The 22,750-nt window shown below is 26.2% G+C and overlaps 1 protein-coding gene across 1 annotated transcript; it reads left to right on the top strand.

Annotated features, from left to right (window-relative positions):
* Positions 1-13,590: 13,590 nt before the first annotated feature.
* LOC145832529 (kelch-like protein 41b) lies at positions 13,591-14,379 on the top strand. The gene has a single exon (XM_082939842.1). The coding sequence runs from the start codon at positions 13,591-13,593 to the stop codon at positions 14,377-14,379; it is 789 nt and encodes a 262-aa protein (XP_082795968.1).
* The last annotated feature ends 8,371 nt before the right edge of the window (positions 14,380-22,750 follow it).

Here is a 22,750-nt window from a genome sequence, read left to right as displayed (position 1 = left end):
CAGACTTTGCATATAAGTTGTAAAACAACGTAGAAGTTAAAAATATCTAATAATAAAAAGTATTTACTTAAAAGATGTTTTACTTATCTAAATTAATCACTTAGTTTAATAAAATACTACCCAAACTATTTAATATAAAATCCTTAAATTAAAAATCAGTTCAAAAAGAATATACTTAAGTAACTGAAAAAAAAGGTATAAAAAAGTAAACTATATATCTGTTGTATAAAATATTTCCTCTTATCATTTAGTATATAATTTGTAACAAATAAATATACTCTTACTTACTTTAAAAACTACAAAAAATACAAATAATAAGTAAACTTAATCTTGGCATATACCTCTCTTATAGCTTGTTTTATAAATTTAAACAACTATGAAAAAATTACAGAGGTAAAGTAAACACATTAAGGGCATGGGGTGGTAAACATCCTTTTTTGGATTTTGATCTTATTTTATATAGTTTTTACTAAGCTACAAAATGCTTTTTACAGATTTAAAAAATTCAAAGTATTTTATGAGATATAGCCGGTCAAAGTGTCAAAGTCGGAGGCAACAATAGGTTCCTTATGGGAGGCACAAACTAAAACAGCAAAAATAGACTATTTCACTAAAAATCTATCTTCTCCTACGTTTTTTGAGATAACTACCTCAAATTTCAGGAAATGTTCCTTAATATATTTAGAAAATTCTGTCTAAAGGAATTTTCAAAAAATTAAAAAATAAAAAATTAATATAAAAAATAAACAAAAAAAAGTTTTTTTTTTTATTATAAAATTTTTATTTTTAAAATTTTTTTAATTCTGTTCCGACAGAATTTTTTAAATATTGCAAGGAACATTTCCTGAAAACTTGAGGTAGTTATCTCAAAAAACGTAGGAGATAGATTTTTTGTGATTTTTAGTTATTTGCGGTTTTAGTTGGTTGGCGCCTCCTATAAGGATCCTATTGTTGCCTCCAACTTTGACCGCCTATATCTCAAAAATTATTTTGAATTTTTTAAATTTGTAAAAAGCATCTTGTAGCTTAGTAAAAACTATATAAAATAAGATCAAAAACCAAAAAATGGTGTTTACCCCCCCCCCCCTATGCCCTTAACTTGTTACATAAAATACTAAACTAACTGCTTAGTTATGAAGAACTCAATTATTTACTTAAACAAAAAACATATTGATTCTAAAATTATGCTAGATTATCTTTTGTTTATATATCACAGTTTCAATATGGAAGTTTCCTTGCTACAGATCATCAATACGAAAAAGCTTACAAAATCTGCTTGTTTAAGTAGGGTATTTTTTCTGACTTTAAAGGACTTTTAATTAATTTTTACTATTTCAAGGCTTTAGAAAGAATTTTGTAAATTTAAACTGACAATATCTGACTTTTTTTTTTAATTTTATCAAATTTCCTGACTTTTCCTGACTTTTATTCAAAACCCCCTATTTTTTCTTGACTTTTCCTGACTTTTGTCATTTTTTTAAATTTTTCCTGACTTTTCCTGACCGAGTGGCAACCCTGACTAAACCTCATTCTAGATCTAGAAAAAAAATTTCTGAGATTTTCAAAAACTTCCCTGAAATTTAGAGAAAAAATCAAAACTTCCCTGAGTTTCCCTGAGTTAAAAGAAAAATGCTTAAATTCCCTGAGTTTCCCTGAGATTTTCTACAGTTTGAAAATTCCCTGAGTTCCCTGAGTGTTAGCAACCCTGTTATAAGCTTAAATATATTTAATAGTGTCAAATTTAGAATTATCAATTAAAGAATTTTGGTTTATCAATAAAAAAAATATGAAGGGCATAGGGAGGAGGAAATTTTTTTTTGAAACTTAGTCTTATTTTTTACATAATTAAATAAACTACTTGTTACTTTTTACTGCTTGTTTTAATTCAAAGCAACTTTTGAGATATAAGCAATCAAAGTCAGAACATTCAATAGGTTCTTTATGGGAGGTCCAAACTAAAAGGGTAAAAACAGACTATTTCACTAAAACTCTATATAATCCTTAAGTTTTTGAGCAGTTATTTTAAAAATTTTTCAGAGTAGTCTTAATTAAATTTTAAACAACATGTACTACACAGATTTTTAAATATTTGTAAAAAGAAATTCATTACAAAAAAAAAACAAGTTAATTTTTATAAAAGATAAACTAATTTTTTTATTATTATTAATCTTAGTCATAATTTTTTTATGTTTTTTAATTAAATATGCTTGCTACAAATTGTTTATGATATTGAAAAAAACATTTCCTAAAAATTTGAACTATTTTGCTTTGAAAATGAAGGAGAATATAGACTTTTAGTGAATTTTTTAAAGTTACTAGAAAATTGATCTTAAACAATTTCAATTCCATAAGGTTGTATCCGAACAGTTAGACTCCCCTATGCCCTTTAACAATAAAAGTTGATAAAATTGTTTTAAAGAATGAAATAAAATCAATTCCTGAAAATATGAGGTCAATTTATTAAAAAACTAAGAAGACAGAATTTTAGTAATTTTTATTTTTAATTTAGAAGAAATCACAAATGAAAAACTGTTCTTTTATATTTTCTATAAAATTTAAATACAAAAGACTTAATCACAAAAGTTAGTTAGCAATTTTCATTCTGTGAAAAATAACTTATGGTAATTAATTATCTTATGATATATAATTTTAGATTTCATAAATATATTTAAATCTAATAAAAAAATTTGGTAAAAGGTTCAAAAAGCATAAGGGTGGTTCCAGATTCATAAAAAAACTTAGTACTGACCTTGGATTGAAAAAGTTTCAAGTCTAAGTTTTTTGTTTTGTTTCTTTATAATTTGTTAAAAAAAAAATCAGTAGAAAGATCTAATATATCTAATCAGCTGATATAAAGCAGGGATAATTGAAATTACACAACTGAAATTTTAAAGATACTAATTGTAATGGTTAAGTTCTTCCACTTTAGTTTGACTTTTCCTAATAAAAAATATAACTTTGCTGTAAAACAGAAACAATGTGGCCACTTGGTTTTAGAAAAGTTTTATAAATTACATATTTATTGTGAATTATTAAAAAAGATTTATTTCATTTAAATTCTATTTATTTATAAATTTATGTAAAGTAAAAAGGGGAGACAGTATGTAAAAAAAAAGTTTTGAATTTTTAAAATTCATTAAAAATCATTCTCATTCATTTTTTTTAAGCAATATACTTTTTATGATTTTATGAAGGCAAATTTAAATTGTATGAGCAAAGAAACAAACAAACTGTTACTAAGACTATTATAGGGAGGGTGAATATGGTGAATACTTAAACTAAACAAATGGACTTTGAATACTATAATATACACATTATTATCACATTAATGTGCAGGTTAACTTTGTCACCATTACTAATGTTTATAAATTCAAATATTACAAGATTTTATTGTTTGACTGAAAAAAGTTTATGTTATATAAGACAGTTGTGATGTGTAGACAGATTGTGATGTGTAGGTCTTTACTTTATAATTGTCCTGGTAATGAAAGAGTGATTGTTATAAATTATTGTAATAAATTTGTTTATTGTGAGTAATTTTACTTGTTTTTATTTTGTTATTGTGTTAGATTTAAAATAGTTTTTTATGTTTTTTATTAGAAATTAGATGTATAAGTATAAATTTGATTCAAAATATATTTTTTTTATTTTTTTGATTAAAATTTTTTTTTTTTTTTTTTTTTTAAATTTTAGTTTTTTTTTTTATAATTTTATTTAATATTTTATTTATTTTATTTTTACTTATTTTATTTGTTTATTTTTTATTTTATTTTTATTATTATTTTTTGAGTTTTGTACAAACTTAATACTTACAAATTTTAAAAACTCTTATTATTTATTGACTTTATTGTTGATATATATGTATATATTATTATCCATACAAGTAGTTTTTTTTTTTTTTTTTTTTTTTTCATACTACAGTATCTCTTTATTCTAGTTAGTTTTTTATGTTTTTAGAACTAAATACTTTTAATTAGATATTTGTTTATTTGAGTTTGCAACAGCTGATTGTGAGTTCACATTGGTGGCGGTGATCACATGATTGGATTGTTGAGGTGTTTTTTGTTGTAGCGTCGCAAATACTTACTTGGGGATTTGAGCTTCATGATTTTCCCACACTTTGTGGTTTTTAGTGTTGAGATTTTAACCTTGTGAGTGTTTGCTAAATGACTATCACCAAAGATTTTTTCAATAAAGGGTTAGGATTAGTTTTTATTTCAGTTAGTTAAATTTTTTTTCTTTTATTATTACATAGACATTTTTATTTTTAGTTAAAAGGTAATTTTTTTTCTTAGTAAATTTAAAGATAGGGCAGGTAGAATAACATGTGATGAGCTCAAACTCACTTGCTTGACCTTCAGAAAACGTTTATCGTTGCAGAGGGGAGAGTGAGTATTTTCTGATGTTTTTCTACCTTAAAAAAAAAAAAAAAAAAAAAAAAGTTTAGCTCTTAGCATCAATTTATACAGTTAAATGATTTTATTTCATTTCAAAAAGCTATATTTCATATTTCTTAGTCAACATAACTTAGGGGATTTTTTTTTTAATTTGGAAGTTTTTGATCACATCCTAAATATCTACAAACAATTTTTTTCTTTTCGCAAAATTAAATATTTTTTGAGATATGGCTTAAATAAAGTGAAAAACATAATTATTTTTAGTAATCTTAAAAAATCTTAAAGAATATTTAATAACTTGCGAAAAAAAAAGTAGCTTGTAGATATTAATCAAATTTACGTATATATCTTTTATTTTATTTCAAATTTATATAACTTATTGAGATATAGTTATTTTTATACTTTTTAAGAATTTTAATTGTCGGAATTTGAATTGTCCAAATTTTAATTGTCATGTAACCTAATTTATCATATTTTTTAAATGCTGTGTCTGCAATAAAACTATTAAATTTTAATACAAAATGCTTGCTCTATTGACAAAAGACAGAGTTAAAAAACTTACAACTATTTTACTTAAAAATAAAAAAGAAACCATAATAAGTATAAATTGTGCAAACTAACAAGATTTGTTTTGAAATAATTAAAAAAACGCTAAATACCAAAAAGAATTAAAAGTTTCGCTTTATCGAGAAAAGACAGAATAAAACAATATTTTATCTAAAAATTATATAAACACTTCAAATATTTTAAACAGTTTACTATTTATAATAGTAGTAGATATTGAAGCCAAAAAGACATCAGCACTTTAGTTTGTGGAGTAAGAGACAAAAAATATGAACTTAACAAACAAGTTTTAGAAGTCAAAATTCATAGTTTTTAAGTTACTGAAGAAACCTTGAAACCACATATAGCCTTGAACTTAGCTAAAATTAAATCTGATATGGTTGCTGTCGGTGATAGTACGAAAAAAAATGAAAAGTTAAATAAGTTTTAACTATTGAATTTTTTCGGAAGAAAATAATTAGTGTGTTTGGCAATCATGATAAAAGCCGTTTTGTTAAGCCCCATTATGTTATAAAACATTTTAGACAAACTTTTTTTAGATGTAAGGTGAAATCATTTAAATTCTTAACTGAATATTAAATTAAAATAGTTTTTTTTTTATTTTTAAAGTTAGCTTATGTTAGATTTTTTTAGTTTTTAAGTCAAAATTGTTAAAAAACTTTTAAAACTGACCACTTCAATAAAAGATCTTTACCATTGCTTGAGTAACATTTCAACATTTTATTCTAACTAAATATAGTTTGAATTCCAGTGTTTCAGAAACTTTTTAAAAATCATCTAGGTTTCCACACACTCAAGGTAACTCAGGCTAGTTTTAAAAAAATCACACTAACTCAGGATAATTTAAGTTAGTTTAAACTAGGGTTTCTTAAAGTGGACTAAGTGGCCTCCTTGGGTGTTAGGACAGAAATTCAGAGGGCAATGGGTAGTAAAGGGGGCATAGGGAGGCCAGGAGGTCATAATTTAAAACTGACACTAGATATCCTGGAGTTGATGATGAAAAGCAAAAAAAAAAAAACCTTAGGTGTATTTAATAATGATTTTAAAAATTACACCAGGTATTTTTAGGTTGAGGGAGCCATAACTTTAATAATTTATTTAAAGAGGGCATTTTGAAAAAGAAAAAAACTAGTTAAAGCATTGTTTAAACTTTGTTGAATAGAGCAGGCTGAAACACACTACTTGCATCGGTTTGATACTAACTTTTAACTTGCATTAATATACCTCCGTATATATTAGTTATAGTTGATACCTACAATATACTACTTTTGAGTTGCAACCCTTAAAAAATATGATTTTGAACTGTCGTCCACCTCTGTAAAACAAATGTTATTAATTTTTTTAAAATTTAATCATTATTGCATACAAAATTTGTTTAGTTCATCAGTTGAATTTTTATTTACTTATAATTATTATTGATTTAGCTTACATTCTAAAGTTATTAATAAATATATATATAAAACTTTAACTAAGGAAACAAAAACTTAAAATAACCAACCTTTTCGAGGTCTTTAAGATCCACTTTTTTAATTGTGGCTTATGTCTTAAGGTCTTTCTCAACACCAATTTATAACCATAGTTATGAAAAAGTAATAAATTTTTTCTTGGTTGTTGTTTATTCATAAAAGGATTGTTTGCACTTATTTAATGAATATTTAATAAAACTTAGTTAAATGATCATAAGTGAAAACAAAGCTTAAAAAAGTGAAACACAAGTGCTAAACTTAGCTTATACTTTAAACAAATTTACTTATATTAATAATAAAAATATTTAAAACAAGGTAGCTGACGGTTTTTGAGATTTATTTTTCTAGATTTTCTGAATTCCTTCAAGTTTTTTAAAACTTTAAGTTTCTGGGTCTATTTTTAGTATAAAATTAAGTTTAAGGTAAAAAATTGACTTAATTAGTGTAACAAAATAGAAAAGACACTGTAAAGCTTTATCTATGTATATATATATGTTATCTTTAAAACAAAAAACAATAACAAAACAGCTTTATCTATATCATAATATTTTTATCAAATCAAAATTTCATTACTTTACATGTAAAATATTAGAATTCCAGGTTTTTTAAGACTTGAGTGATTTTTCTGAAAGTTCCAGGTGTTTTTTTTTCAAAATTCTAGGTTTTCCAAATTTTTCGGCTTAAAGTGTCATTATTCCATGTTTTTTAAGTATTTTAAGTTTTTTGTCAACACTTAAAATTACTGCCTTAAAATTGCGTGCACCCCTAAATAAGTTACATATACCATATTAATTCAGGACACTTTGAATTAAGTGCATTGGACTGTGTACATGGGTGAACAGCAGGGTTGTTAAAATACTAATTGTTTCTTGTCTAATGAGTAGTGAAGCGTATAAACTTTAGTTTGTTTTATGTTAACAATTTCATGTTGTTTAAAAATATTTTTTAAATATTAAAGAAAATGAAAAAGTGGCTTAACAGAAAACCCTAAGTTAATTTCAATAAAGTTTTTTTTTAGTAGAATAGTTTTAATATTAGTAATTGAGTATAAATCAAAAACTGAAGGAGATATGTTTTTATGACAGGTTTTACGCCTTTTTAGTTTGCAGTTTCCAAAAGGCAACTTCTTGCCATTTTGGTTCGATAACACTCATATATCACTTTAAGTTTTGTTAAGCTATAAAAAAAAGACTGTTAGTTATAACATTAAAAAAGGACCATTAACAAAAAGCAATAATTAAGCCAAAGTAGTTAAAAAAAGCTATGATAGGTACGAACTAGTTTTGTTTTGCATTCCTTTAAACAAGCTAGCAAAGTATTTCACGTGTTCTAAACTTGAAAAAAAGGCATTCAAAAGATACATGTCAAATGTTGTAAGTTAGTAGGTTTGTTATATAAAGAGCGTTCCTAAAAATCAAAAGAATTCTAGGTTTTAAAATATATTTAAGAAACATAATTTTCCACACAAGGGCCTAAATACAACTAACATTTTAACACTAAAAGTTTATTGAAGTCTTTCAGGCAAATTTGAATTTATATTTTAAGCTCTTAGCTAAAATCATTTAGAGGAAATACATACTTAATGATCTTTTTCGAAAAAAGTGTTTGTAATTATGAATTTTTATGCTAAGTATAGTTTTTTAGATCCTTTAGGTTTTTATATGTATTTTTGTTGTTAAGTTAAGTTTAAAGTAGATTTTAAACTTTTAAACATACTTTGTTTACTACTTTATTGTTTTTTATATGCAAAAAAAAAGTTGAAGGACATTAAATTATTGATGATACTTATACTTATTGAGGAAATTACTGATGAAACTAAAACCTATTAATATTCTGTAGTAAAAATGTATATTATCCAACTGTACTCAATAAAGATTGTTGTATCTAAAATATCTGGGATAAAAAGCGTAGTATGCAAAACTGGTTTTGGACAAAATAAGATTTTGGGTAATGTACTACCGGATCCACTACTTAGGATCCGGCCAGATCGGGATCCGGGATTCTTAATCAAGATCCAGCCAGATCTAGTTAAGAATCATATTTATAAATTAAAATCCGCTCGGATCCTAAATGTTTTATGTAGTATCAATAGAGAAAAAACTTTAATTTAATTATTGTGGTACTACCTTTAATTAGTAAAAATGATTAAAAAAAAAACACAATGTTGTTATTTAAGTATTTTATTGTAAAACTAGGAAAAAGGACGTTGTAAAAAAATTACAATTATACGAAGTCTCAGTTTAAATGTAAAATTTCAAGCCAAGTATACACTAAACTTGAATTTTGTACATTGTATGACGTAAAAAAAAAGTTAAATGTAACAATGCTTTTAAAAATAACGAGCTTTATTTATATTAACCATGTTAAGCATTACATTATACTTATATTTATAAAAGATCAAACTATAGGATGAATAATAACTTATTTGCAACTGAGTATTTTTATATGTATATAAAGGTGAGTAAATTTTAGTAAAAAACATTTACTCATATCAATGCCATTCAGTTAAAAAAACTGTTCTTATTTTTTAAGTTGTTATGAGGCTATAAAAGTTTTTCTCCAGTTTTTGGAAGCAATCGACTTCGCTCTTGTTCATACAAGTTAACAGCTTCTGAAAATAACCTAACAAAAAAAAAACAGAAGATAGTGGTGCAGAAAGAAATATCCTTGCAAACCTAGCAAGATGTGTGTTTTTTTGTTTTAGTTCCACCAAGACAAGACTTCAGCTTCTTTAACTTCTTCAGCAGATAACTTATTTACCCCGAAGAAAAATCTTAAAACTTGTATCAATCTCTTGTTCAACTGAACTTTCTTACTCACTTTAGTGAATGTTTGCACTTGTTTATGATATAAATGAATAATAGAACGATAAAAAAAAATTTAAGAACATTGTGTTTTTTTTATATTTTTATTAAACAATTTTTAGTAATTAATGGTATTATAATAACTAAGTTTTACAAGTTTGTTTTCTTTTGAAACTACATGAAACTTAAAACATATAGGATCCAGCCGGATCTTAAACTAGAAAAAAGATCCGAAACCAGATCCGACCGTATCTTAAATTAGAGAAAAGATCCGGAACTAGATCTGGCCGAATCCTAAGTAGAGGATACAGTAGATAACTACATATTGAGTGACTGGCCGATTGGTGTGGTTTAATGTTCACAAAGGATATGGTTTTGTTCATCGAAAAGATAAGGACAATGACATATTTGTTGATCACACTGACATTACTAAAAACAACCCTAAGAAGTTATTAAGGTCACTTGTGCAAGGTGAGGTTGTTCAGTTTGATGCAGTAATGACTATAAAAAAATCCACAGGCCACAAACGTGACAGGTCTAAGTTGCAGACCAGTTCAGGGTTCCAAATATGCCCTAGACAAAAGTTCAAGCTATAAAAAGCAGTTCAAGAGGTAGCAGAGGCCTCAAGCAACAAATTATCAAAAAAAAAATTATATAGTAGAAGGTTATTGTAAATTGTGGACCATCAACAGTATAGGGGTAGACCAAATAAAAATATGAGCCTGACCCCAAATAAAAATAGATATATTGTAATGTATGAATCTGACTCTAATTACCATGAACATAAGAAACAAGTGAATCTTGATATGACACAGTTAACGACATATGTTTTTCAATTATTATATTCCTAGACCAATTAACTTTTAAAGTATATATATAAGGCTTAAACAGGCATGACACTTAAGTAATGTTTTTGTATAACTAAACAATTTTTCATTTTTTATAATGCAAATATTATGGACAAAAAATCAATTTATACTATTTGTTAGATATTTATTTTGAGTTTATTATTATGGCAATGTTATTATTGTTATGGTATAAAGATTTGATAAGACTTAGGATTGAAAACTAGACTTTTTTTATTGAGTAAAAACTGCATAAAAATTTATTAGTGTATATTTATAATTTAAACAGGGCTGCTAAATTTTTTTGGATAATTTTCCTCAGGTTTTCAAAGTTTCTTCCAAGTTTAAAAATTACACATTTTAAGGTCGAATTTTAGTCTAAAATCAAGTTAAAAAACTGTGTTAAATATTATAACAACATTTAAAAGATATGTTGAAGCTTCTTTGAATGTGTTTTTTTATAAAAAAGTTTTGCTGATGGTAAAACTTTTTTATCTATACGACAGATTTTTTGTGTCAAATCTAAGGTTTACTACTTAACATGTATAAGTTATTAAAAACTCAAGGTTTTTAGATGATTTTTGTTTAAAACTCTTTTTTTTTTTCAAAAGTTCTCAAATTCTAGGTTTTTCATGCTTTTTTAGCTTAAAATTTCTAACTAAATGTATTTCCAGGTATTCCATGATTTCAGGTATTTTGGCAACCCTGTTGAAATATAAGAATTATTGTTTAGACAATATTTAAGAGTTTTAGTGTTCTTTAAACATTTAATAGATCAAATTAGTTAAAGTTTTTTTTTCACTTAAATAGTTTTTAAGTTTCATTTATTTCAATTTATTTAGAAAAGTAACTTATGTTATTGAAATACTGTTGTTATTAAAGTGTTTTGTGGTTCATTTTATATTAGATATATTGTTCAAACTGTCCCATCTGATTTTTATACAGTAGTCTCAAATAGAACGTAGAATCTACTTATATTTATACTAGTAATTGAATAAGTAGTAATTGAATAAAGTAGGATTTAATTATGATGAGTAGTATCAATAAAATAAAACTACCAACTTCAATACCTTACTAAAATATTTTAGCCAATACTGGTAAGTGATTATATATTAATACTTATAAATATATTTACAAAGTTACTCTTTACCTTTTTTTAAAGATTTTTATGGAATTAATTTGCTTATGTTATAGAAAAACTACATGAAAATATATTAAATAATGGAGTTTGAATGCAGTGTTTGCCTAGATAAGTTAGTAACAGTAAATAATGATGTTTCTGTTACTCAATGTGGTCACATGTACCACAAAAAATGTTTGGAAGATTGTATGAAAATTAACAAAAAATGTCCATGTTGTAAAACTGAAATTACAAATGTTGTAAAAAAAATATATCCAAATGTTTGTGCTGATCTTGATTATAGTTGTTGTTCAAATGAAACAAAATCATTTATTGACAAAATTTTTGACGAAGAAAAGGAAAAAAGAATAGTTTTACTCAAAATAGTTAAAAAACTTGACAAAGAAAACGTTAGTCTTAAAGAAACTAACAAGTGTTATCAAAAAAATATTGAAATTGCTAAGGTGTTTCTTGAATGTTTTAAGAAAAACAACAAAGGCATCCAAGAAAAAATCAATTTATTGGAACTTAGGAATGTTACATTATTACCTAAAATAAAAAACCTAAATGATAATAAAGTGAATGACAATGTTAATGAAAATTCAAACTTGAAATATGAAGTTCAAACTGAGAGTGATTCGTGTAGTATCAGTTGTTCATTTTTTGAAACTTCAAATAGTGATGGTTTGTTTTGTTTTATAATATTTTTCTATATATTTGTATTCAAAAATTCATTTATGTTTGATGTGCACTTTTATTATCTAAAAAGAATCTAATTTGTGGTCACAAAATGAAAGTTCAATTTCTTAAACTTATTTTTATATAGTTATTTGCCTTAGCTAAAAAAGAATGCTCAATTTACTGGGATGTAAAGAGCTTATTTAATAGATTTATGCAAATTGTATATTTTATTCGCGACCGGTTTTATTGCAGACACAGAAACAAATTTTTATTAATAAACTGAAAAGCAGACAAAACTTAAACCAAACCATAATTAAAGTACAAAATAGGTTATTTTCTTGATTTTTTCATTGAGTTTTTGTTGACATTTGGCTTAAATTAAAAAAAGAAGTTTTTTTAAATAGTTCTTAATTCAACTTAGATAAATTTTTAGAATTTCTTTTAGATAGTTCTTAAACTTGTTTAAATTTTGAATGTTATGTTAACTTAACACAAATTAGATTTTGATATCTTCAGCGATTTTAAGTTTTATGAATGTTTTGTTGACTCTTGGCTTAAAATCACAATTTGAGACAATTCTTAATTTTATTTAGATAAATTTCAAGGTACTAATATTTTATTATTATTTAGAAAAAAAAAGAGCTCTAAATTTTTTTCTTTGACTCATTATATTAATATTAATTCAATTCGTTTTTTTTCAAAACTAGTACCAATTTTAACTAAATGTACTCTGATATGCTTGAATTTTCGAATACGCACACTTTTGTTTTTGTTTATATTCTTCACGCATGAATAAGTTTTTAAATAACAGTATAATTAACTAACATTGTTTTATGCAGCTTCATATTTTATTTTTTGCTTGAAAAGGTCGCAATCTCTTGTCACCGAAACCGGTCGCGAATAAAATATACAACTTGCATAAATCTATTTAAACTTATTTTTTAAATTTTCAACTTTTACTAAAGCAAGTTTGTTTGTTTTTTACTGAAAATAACTTTAATAACAAAATAATATATTATGCTCAAAAAAAAAAACTAATAAAGTTTTAGATGACATACAATACAATAAATCAGAGACTGCAGATTTTCAAAAACGTTTTTCAAAAGAAGTAAAATCGCAGCTAAAAACAATATCTGATTACCAAAGCAGAATATTTGAACTATTGTTAAAAACAATAAGCGAATTAAAAAATACGAATGAAGTGTTAAGATTACAAAACAATAACTCTGAAATTAAGTTGAAAGAATTACAAGGTTCACTACAAAACGCTAAAAATGATGCTAAAGTTTTAGAAGAAAAGTATAAAATTCTGCAGAATATCAATAAAGTTCTTTTGGCTAAGTTGAATTACAGTAAAATTTTGAATAGCACATCTAAAGCTGAACAATCTGAAGAACTACTAAGAGATGAAGAAGACTCAGTAAAAGAAAATAAACACAATCTTCCTTTAAAAAATACTTTTAAAAATTATGGTTTGTAAATAATTTGATTATTAAAAGTTTTTTATTAGGTTACATCTTTGTAATTTTTTTCATTATATTTTCTTTAAACCACTTACTAAATTATAACACAATAATTTAAACAAAAAACAACTCTTTAGATGGAAAAGATAGTGTAGTCATAAGCACTGGAGTTACTAGAAAAGATAATTCTGATTCTCTTGTATACAATAATTTCATTTACAACTTTAACTTTAAGACATCTAAATGGAAGATGTTTTCAGAAGTAAACTCATCAAGATGTGTTCATCAATCTACTTTAGTTGGAGATAATCTCTGTATAATCGGTGGTTATAGATATGGTACCTCTTTTGCCGATACTAAGGTGATATCAATGAATGATAAGGGGAAAAGTAAAGCACTGACAATACCCCCAATGCATAATAAAAGAAGCAATTTTGGAATGTGTTCGTTTGCTGGTTGTATTTTTGTTGCTGCGGGAGCGGGAAGTTGTGAGACCAAAAAATTTATTGCAAAATGTGAAGTTTACAGTACTGCGTCTAGTGAATGGACTGAAGTTTCAAGTATGAATACAAAAAGGTGTGATTTTTCTTTGAGTTATTTTCAAGAAAAAATCTGGGCAATTGGTGGTTTTCTAAATAATGAAAGCATTGATACAATAGAAACATATGATATAATTCACAATAAATGGACAACTATTGATACCAAGCTTAAAACAAATCGACACGGTCACAGTGCTGTAGTTCACAACAAAAAGCTCTTTGTAATCGGTGGAAGATGCGATGATAAAGATATATCATCAGTTGAAGTTTACTCTAGCGAAACAAATCAGTTTAGTTTTGTGACCCCAATGAACCAAGTACGTTCATACTTTGGTATCAGTATACTTAACGATAAGATATTTGTTTTTGGGGGACATTTGTCATTAAATCTAATAACTGACTCTGTTGAAACTTATGACATTGAAAAAGACATTTGGTCCGAAGGTCCAAATTTACCCCTTCCATTGGCTCTTTTCGGATGTTCAACTTTTCTGCATTAAGAGCGTTGTATTTGTACGTATTAAAAAATTTCATAAAAAATATTTAAAAATTTACAATAAAAGTCTCTATAATATTTATTATTACACGATATTTATAGTTCTTCTAACTTAAAAACTAAATTAATATTTTCTTTTAAACACGTTTAATATTTTTACGAAGTTTTAAAATCCTTTACTTAAATGTATACGTAAATATTTTTTATATGGTTTTAATATTAGAACAAGGATTATATAAACATGTATTTAGATTTTAAGAGATAATGAACAAAATTATTTTGAATTTTCAACCATTCAATAGATAGACATAATTATTGACAGAAATGTTATAAATGTTCTAATCTTATGACTAAACTTTCTATGTGTTTTTAAATGTTAGTTGTTTACTTAGTCGTGAAACTTATTTATTGTCTTTGAATAGAACAATCTATAAAAGTCTAGTGTTATAAGTTATTATTGTCAAGAATGTTATAAGAACTAATTTATTTAATTAGTTAAAATTTATTTAATGCTTCAACCTTTGGTAATTGTCGAATAGTCATATATTACATAGCTTTTACATAAAGATGTAAAATTAAGACAAAAGTACAACATTCGCCAATTATAAGTTTTTATATGTAAAGTTGTGTAAATGATTTAAAATTTTGTTATTTTACTTAATGTTTGGTAAATAAGAAGAAAAGTGTTCATTTAGGAAAAACTTTATGTTTATAGAAACCGGAATGGTAATTGAAATAAAGCTGTAGTAATCTATTGGGCAACGGGTCTAAATTCGACGAAGACAAAATTGCTCGAGGGGACTAAATTGCACGAAGACAATTTTGCATTAAGGGTCAACTTTGCACGAGTTACATTTTTGCACGAGAGTAAAAAAATAAAAGAAAACACAGAAAAAATTAATAATAAATAAAAATAATGATAATGAAAAATTAAATAAGAAAAAAAGAAAAAAACCTGACCGAGAGTAAGAATTAGGGGTAATCTAGATTTTTCTAAGCCTTAATATAAAAATGATAATAAAGGTATAAAAAGCCTCGTGATCTACCAAATCTACAATTTCGGATCCGAACCATCCCAAATCTAAAAAAAAAATATCACAATAATATCCAGCCGTACCTGGATAATTTTTTCAAACTAAAATCCGGTCGGATCCGAGTTGGGATAATATTTTCAAATAAGTCGATGGGTCAATAAGGACATGGAATAAGTCCATTGGTGTTGCTGGAATAATTCTTTTTTAAAACTATCATAAATACGATCGTCTATAAAAAAAATCTAAATACTTGGTTATTTTTTTAAATGCACGCAAGCCATACTAACGATCAATTTGTATTTTTATTATTTGTATTCGGTATAAGAAATAAAATATCGACTTTTTTATGTGTAAAATATAAAACGAACCGCAAAAATGTTTAGAATATCTCAAGTTCAACTTAAGACTAAACTTTTACTCTTAAACATACAAATTAGACCATTTACTTTCGTAAGTTTTTAAAATTATAGATCAGGTTATAAAAAAATAGACAAAAACCGAAAATTTTATCCAAACAGAAATAGGTTCGTGAGTAAAGATAATAACAAATTGGTGATAAACTAATTGTGTGATAAATAAGTAAGTACGGTTATACATGTAGCTGAGATTAGAGCCTTTAATAAATACTTAGTTTTATTTTACAATCCAACAAAAAAATATCATAGTGAAAAGCTCTAAACCAACAGTCCAAAGGCTTTTATAAGTCATAGAACTAGAAATTTTCCTTATGAAAATTAAATTTAGGCCGCAGTTACCTAGAATAAAGCATAATACTTAATTCATAGTAACAATGGTATAATGCTAAATTGTAAATAATGTGAGTATTGTCAAACTGCACTTTAAAAATATTTCTGTTAATTATTTCTAAACTTTCTTAATTTTTTTTCTATTAAAAGTACAAATTAAAATATATTAAAAAACTTGATATTTCTAAAGTTTTTAAACTATGTAAAGTATATACGCTTCAACTTTTTACTTTCGTTTTTATAAAGTTGTGAAGTTTGTTTTCATATCCTATATGCATTATTATATTCTTCACATTAGTACCTATTTTTGTAACCTTTAAACTGTAAAATACAATAAATAAAGTGTTTTTACAACTAATAAGACGCTAAAGAGCGGTTGAGACTTTTGCAGTCTAGATTTTTCTAAGCCTTTATACAATAATATAGGTATAAAAAGCCTAGTGATCTACCAAATATACAAATTTCGGACCGACCCGAATCCAAAAAAAATTATCACAATAATATTCGGCCGTATCCGGATAATTTTTTCAATCTAAAATCCGGTCGGATTCGAACTGGGATGATATTTTCAAATAAGGACATGGTCATATCCGAATAGGGATAATATTTTCAATAAGGACATGGTCGGATCCGATTTGGGATAACATTTTCAATAAGGACATGGTCGGATCCGAATTGGGATAACATTTTCAAATAAGGACATGGTCGGATCCGAATTGGGATAATATTTTCAAATAAGGACATTGTCGGATCCGAATTGGGATGATATTTTCAAATAAGGACATGGTCGGATTCGAATTGGGATAATATTTTCAATAAGGACATGGTCGGATCTGAATACTTGAATCCGGTGGATCACAAAGTAAGAAAAATAAACTGTATTTCTTATTATCTCAAAAGTTACATAATTTACAAAAACTTTGATAAAACACAACATAAAGACAAAGTAAGTAAAATTGATAGTCATTTAGTTGTCTTCTGGCTTGTTGTCCTCAGGTTTCTTGTCCTCAGCCTTCTTGTCCTCAGCCTTCTTGTCCTCAGGCTTGTTGTCCTCGGGCTTCTTGTTCTCGGGCTATTTGTCCTCTGGTGGTTAATAGAGGCTATGGCACATCAATTGGATCATTGACAACGACTTGTTCTTTTAGAAAACATTTGACTTTCTGTCTTCTAGCTGGTTTGTTGAATCAGCAAAACACCAGATCGATTGGCTTTGGAAATAATGACAGCAGGAATTTTTGATTGTGACGTCACAAAATAAACACAAAGTATTCATACTGTCTTTTGTCTATTGTCGTACTTAGAAACATAAAAAACTTTTAAAGTTTTATGCAGTAGTAAGGTGTTAGGTGTGCTTAAAAGCTGCGTTAAACGACAAACAATTATTTGCTTCAAACAACGTTCAAAAAGATACAAACGCAGCAATTTATTTAACAAGCGACGACTGCTAAATTTAAGGGAAATTTATTATTTTTATTATTATTAAGCTGCTAAATTATTTTTGATTTCTTTCAACGGAAAAATTTTAACACAATTTTATACTTGAACTTGAAACGAGTAACAAAATAAGGCAAATGACTTTCTATTTTACGACTAAGAAAGATGAAAACTCATTCAAACATATTTTTAAACTTCAGCAACATTCTGATTTAAAACAAATACAATCTATACTTTAGATCAATCAATCAGCAGACCAAAGCAATAAACTAGTAGTAGTAAACAAATAGACAAATTTGTTTTATCAGCTAAAACTCAGACGTTATTGAGAACAACTATTCTGCTGTTGTAATTCTAAATTTTAATGCGGTTCTTACTTTACATTTCTATGCTTAGAAAAATATTTATATTTTGCTCTCTTGGTAACTTATAAAATGCAATTTTGCACTAAGATACTGCGTCCCCTGACGACTTATGTAAATTGCAACATCTTCAGAAGAACATTGTGCACTTGAGTTAAAAGACTGTGCTTTTTATCATCGAAATACTGCGCCCCCATACGACTTATGTTAGTTGCAACTTGTATTTTGCCCTTAACTAAAAAGATTAAGCTTTTTAGGATTGAAGTACTGCGCCCCCATGCGACTTATGTTAGTTGCAACATATATTGTGCACTTAAAAGAAAAAATTATGCTCGTTACCAAGTAAAATGTGCACCTAAGCACTAAAAAAGCATAAGTAAAAATTACCGCAAAAATCATATAGTATTTTTAGCAAAACATTCTTGACATCAAGCTTCTCTTTTTATAAAACTCAATAAACCACTACTACACACTTGTATAATATTTGTAAACTTGCTGTTTCAAAGTACAAAGATTTTCACACAATTTTTCTTACTATTATCATAGTGAAATGACGCAAAGTAAAGTATTATCGCAAACTTTACTGTCAAAATTTTAAACTCATTAAAAAGTTGTTTAGTATTTAACTAAAGTTTTTTTTTTTTCGCTGCGTTTTTTAATTGATAAGGCACCTGATTCCTTATAGAAGATTCCTAAAGTTCAGGTCACACATGGTCTCTAATTATCCCGTTACAGAGATTTTATTATGGGGGGGGGGTAATATGGATTAGTAAAGTAGATTAGTGTACAACAATCAAACAACAATTATATTTTATTTACATAAACTAAACAACACAAAGATACAATTACATCACTCTATACGAGAACTAAAGTTAAACACACATAAAAACATTAGTTCTTAAATCTAACGTGTTTAAAAATGCATATTAACTTAAAGCACACTAATAACTGCCGAATTCTCTGCCAAAACTGCTACTGCAAGTAAATGTAAGTAAAATTTCGTTTTATAAGCACTGAAACAAATGTAACTCCTAACAATAAAAAATGTTTTTGTTTTTACAATACTGGAAGCACGTCACGAAATCTGCGTAAAACAGTTTACAACATCCGCTTTAAAACAAGAAAATGAAATGTTAATATCATTACAATTTTACTAAATGTTTAGTAAATAAAAAGAAAGATGTTCATTTAGGAAAAACATTATGTTTATAGAAACCTGAATGGTAATTCAAGTAAAGTAGTAATTTACTGGGGAACGGGTCTAAATTGCACGAAGCCAAATTTTCACGAGGGCACCTAATTGCAAGAGGGAACAAAACTGCACGAGGGGACTAAATTTCACGAGAACAAAATTGCACGAAGACGATTTTGCACCAAGGGTCAATTTTTCACGAGTTAAATTTATGCACAAGAGTAAAAAAATACAAAAAAAAAAAAAATTTTAAATAATAAATAAATAATGATAATAAAACATTAAATAAAAAAAGAAAAAAAGTTACTGACCGAGAGTAAGGGTTAGAGGTAACAGTGATAGTAAAAATAAAAATAACTAATAAAAATAAATTAATTAAAAAAAAAGATAAATATATATTAAAAAAAAAATCTACTGACCGAGGGTAAGGGTTAGGGGTAACAGTGATAGTAAAAAATGAAAATAAAAGTTTAAGAAATATTTTTTTTTTAGTCAAAATAATAATAAAACTAACTTAACGACCGAGGGTTAGGGGTAACAGTGATAGTAAAAGATAAATAAATTAAAAGTAAAGAAATTAATACAGAAATTAAAAATAATTACCCGTGTAAAAATGTCTCCGTGCAAAATTGTCTGCTCCTGCAAAAGCATGTTCGTGCGATTTTGTGCCTTCATGCAAATTAGTCTTCGTGCAATTTTGTCCCCTCGTGCAATTTTGTACGCTCGTGCAAATTAGACAGCTACCCATCTACTAAATCAACTAATTTCGGATTTTGCTGGATCCGTATATCTTATAATTGGAATCCTAAAGATTTAATTTGCTAGTAATTTTAACATGCTTACAAATAATATGTAATACTGTACTACTTGTTTAGTAAAATAAATTCTTATGTGTTTATGAATAAGTCCATTGGTGTTGCTGGAATAAATCATTTTGAAAACTTACATAAACACGATCAAGTTTATGATCAAGCTAAATACTAAGTTTTTTTTTAAATGCATGCAAGCCATACTAACGATCATTTTGTATTTTTATTATTTGCATTCGGTATAAGAATTAAAATATCGACTTTATAAATGTTAAAAATACAAAACGAACCGCAAAAATGTTTAAATGTCTCAAGTTCAACTTAAGATTAAACATTTACTCTTACAACATACAAATTAGACCATGTACTTCCGCAAGTTTTAAAAATTATAAAAAAGATTACAAAAAAGATAGACGAAAAACGAAAATTTTATTTGAACAGAGTTAGGTTCACGAGTAAAGATAAAAACAAAATGGTGATAAACTATTTGTGTGATGAATAAGTAAGTACGGTTATACATGTAGCTGAGATTAAAGCCTTAAATAAATACTTAGTTTTATTTTACAATCCAACAAAAAAATATCATAGTGAAAAGCTCTAAACCAACAGTCCGAGGCTTTTATAAGTCACAGGCCTAGAAATTTTCCTTATAAAAATTAAATTTAGGCCGCAGTTACCTAGAATAAAGCATAATACTTCATTCATAGTAACAATGGTATAATGCTAAATTGTAAATAATGTGAGTATTGTCAAACTGCACTTTAAAAATATTTCAGTTAAATATTCCTAAACTTTCTTAATTTTTTTTCTATTAAAAGTACAAATTAAAAAATATTTAAAAACTTGACATTTCTAAAGTTTTTAAACTATGTAAAGTATATACTCTTCAATTTTATACTTTCGTTTTTGTAAAGTTGTAAAGCTTGTTTTCATATCCTATATGCATTATTCTATTCTTCACACGAGTACCAGTTTTTGTAACCTTTAAGCTGTAAGATACAATAACCAAAATGTTTTTTTCAACTAATAAGACGCTAAATAGCGGTTAAGACTTTTGTAGTCTATATTTTTCTAAGCCTTAATATAATAATGAAGGTATGAAAAGCCTCGTGATCTACCAAATCTACAAATTTTGGACCATCCCAAATCCAAAAAAAATTATCACAATAATATCCGGCCGTATCTGGATACTTTTTTCAAAGTAAGATCCGGTTGGATCCGAATTCGGATAATATTTTCAAATAAGGACATGGTCGGATCCGGATTCGAGTCCGGATACTTGAATCAGGTACATCACAAAAACTAGTAATCATATAAACGTAAAACATTTATAGTAAACAATGTTGTACATCAAATAAAAATAGTTTTTTAAAATATTTGAACTCGTATTATTCTTTAAAAAATATACTGATCTAAAAACCTTAAGGTATTACAAATAAAGGCATATAAAAAACTAGTCATAATTAGGTAAAGTAACGTTCAAGTTAAACTAAACGTTTTTAAGTAGTAAACACAAAGTAATTTACATAAAAAACTAGCAAAAAATATAAATACTTATATTAACATTTGATTAGAATTAGATCATGGTTTTGAAGGCATTCGGCGATCGTGTGTCAAATTTCGAACATAAAAATATTTGCAGGCTTCAGAGTTAATTTTACTTTTTTGTCTTTATTTCAAACCCGAAATATAGATGATAAATTATTTTAGTTTTCTTTATATTTTCATACTTAAAAAAGTTTTAAATATTGTTATAGATAATCAACGTTGTTCAGTTTACTATTTTATAAATATTTGACCAGGTCGAAATTTATTCCAACCGAAACTTGGTTGTGAATAGAACAGTTAATTTGCACTAGTATTACTATTTATGACCATTTAATATATTAAATTGTAAATTTCAGACACATATAACCAAAAAAATTTAAGTTTAAAACTAAAGTAACTAATTGAATAAATTTCAATAAATAATTAATTTGAGTTTTTTTTTGTTCCATTATCTATCTCCCATAAAGTGCCTCTGTTTCACATAAGATAGTACAGGGATTGGCAAATTGCCGCCCTGCGGGCCACACACGCCGCTCAAAGCTTAAACCTGAGGCCTTCAAGGTACTTTTCATCTCATAATATACCTTTATATAAAGTAATAAGAAAAGTTTTAGTGGTAAAAGCCTACAATTATATAATAACATAATAAGTACTTATTAATAATTATATACTTTTGCTTATTTTGTTACAGTTTTGCTTAAACTAGTGTTTTTATGTAGGTTATAAAAATATTTTAAAATAGCTGCGGCCCGTAGAAATTTTCTTTTTTAGTGCCAATTGTGTAGAAAAACTGACCGGTGACTTATAAAAAGACTGTCGAACCCTGAGATAAAGCATAAAAAATATTATTAGTGGAATATGCAAAATGTAAATGTTTACTAAGCTCAGTTTTTAAAACTGTTCAGCCTTATAAACACATAGGATTTTTAACCAATCAAAAGAGCCCAATAATGAATACAAGTTTTAATATCATGATAAAGATTTTTTAATTAGTTCATTTATAGATTGAAACGTTAAAGTATTTGATTTAGTTAGTTATAGGCTTTTTGAGAATAAATTTGTATTTTTTTTCCAAGGTAAGTTTAAACTCAATTTCTAAAAAACACAATATAATCAGAGACAGACAGTAACAAGACTAACTGAAACACTAGTTGTAATTTTACACCCTAAGTAAAACTTTAAATGTTAGATTTGTGTAAATTTAAACCTTTTTAGATTTAAATTATTGGCTTGCTGTATTAACACAAAAC

This window comes from Thalia democratica, chromosome 3 (genome assembly GCF_965202585.1).
Source record: "Thalia democratica chromosome 3, ktThaDemo2.hap1.1, whole genome shotgun sequence".
Lineage (NCBI taxonomy): Eukaryota > Metazoa > Chordata > Thaliacea > Salpida > Salpidae > Thalia > Thalia democratica.
The sequence above is the reverse complement of the archived record's forward strand: the minus strand, read 5'-3'. Positions and strand labels throughout refer to the sequence as shown.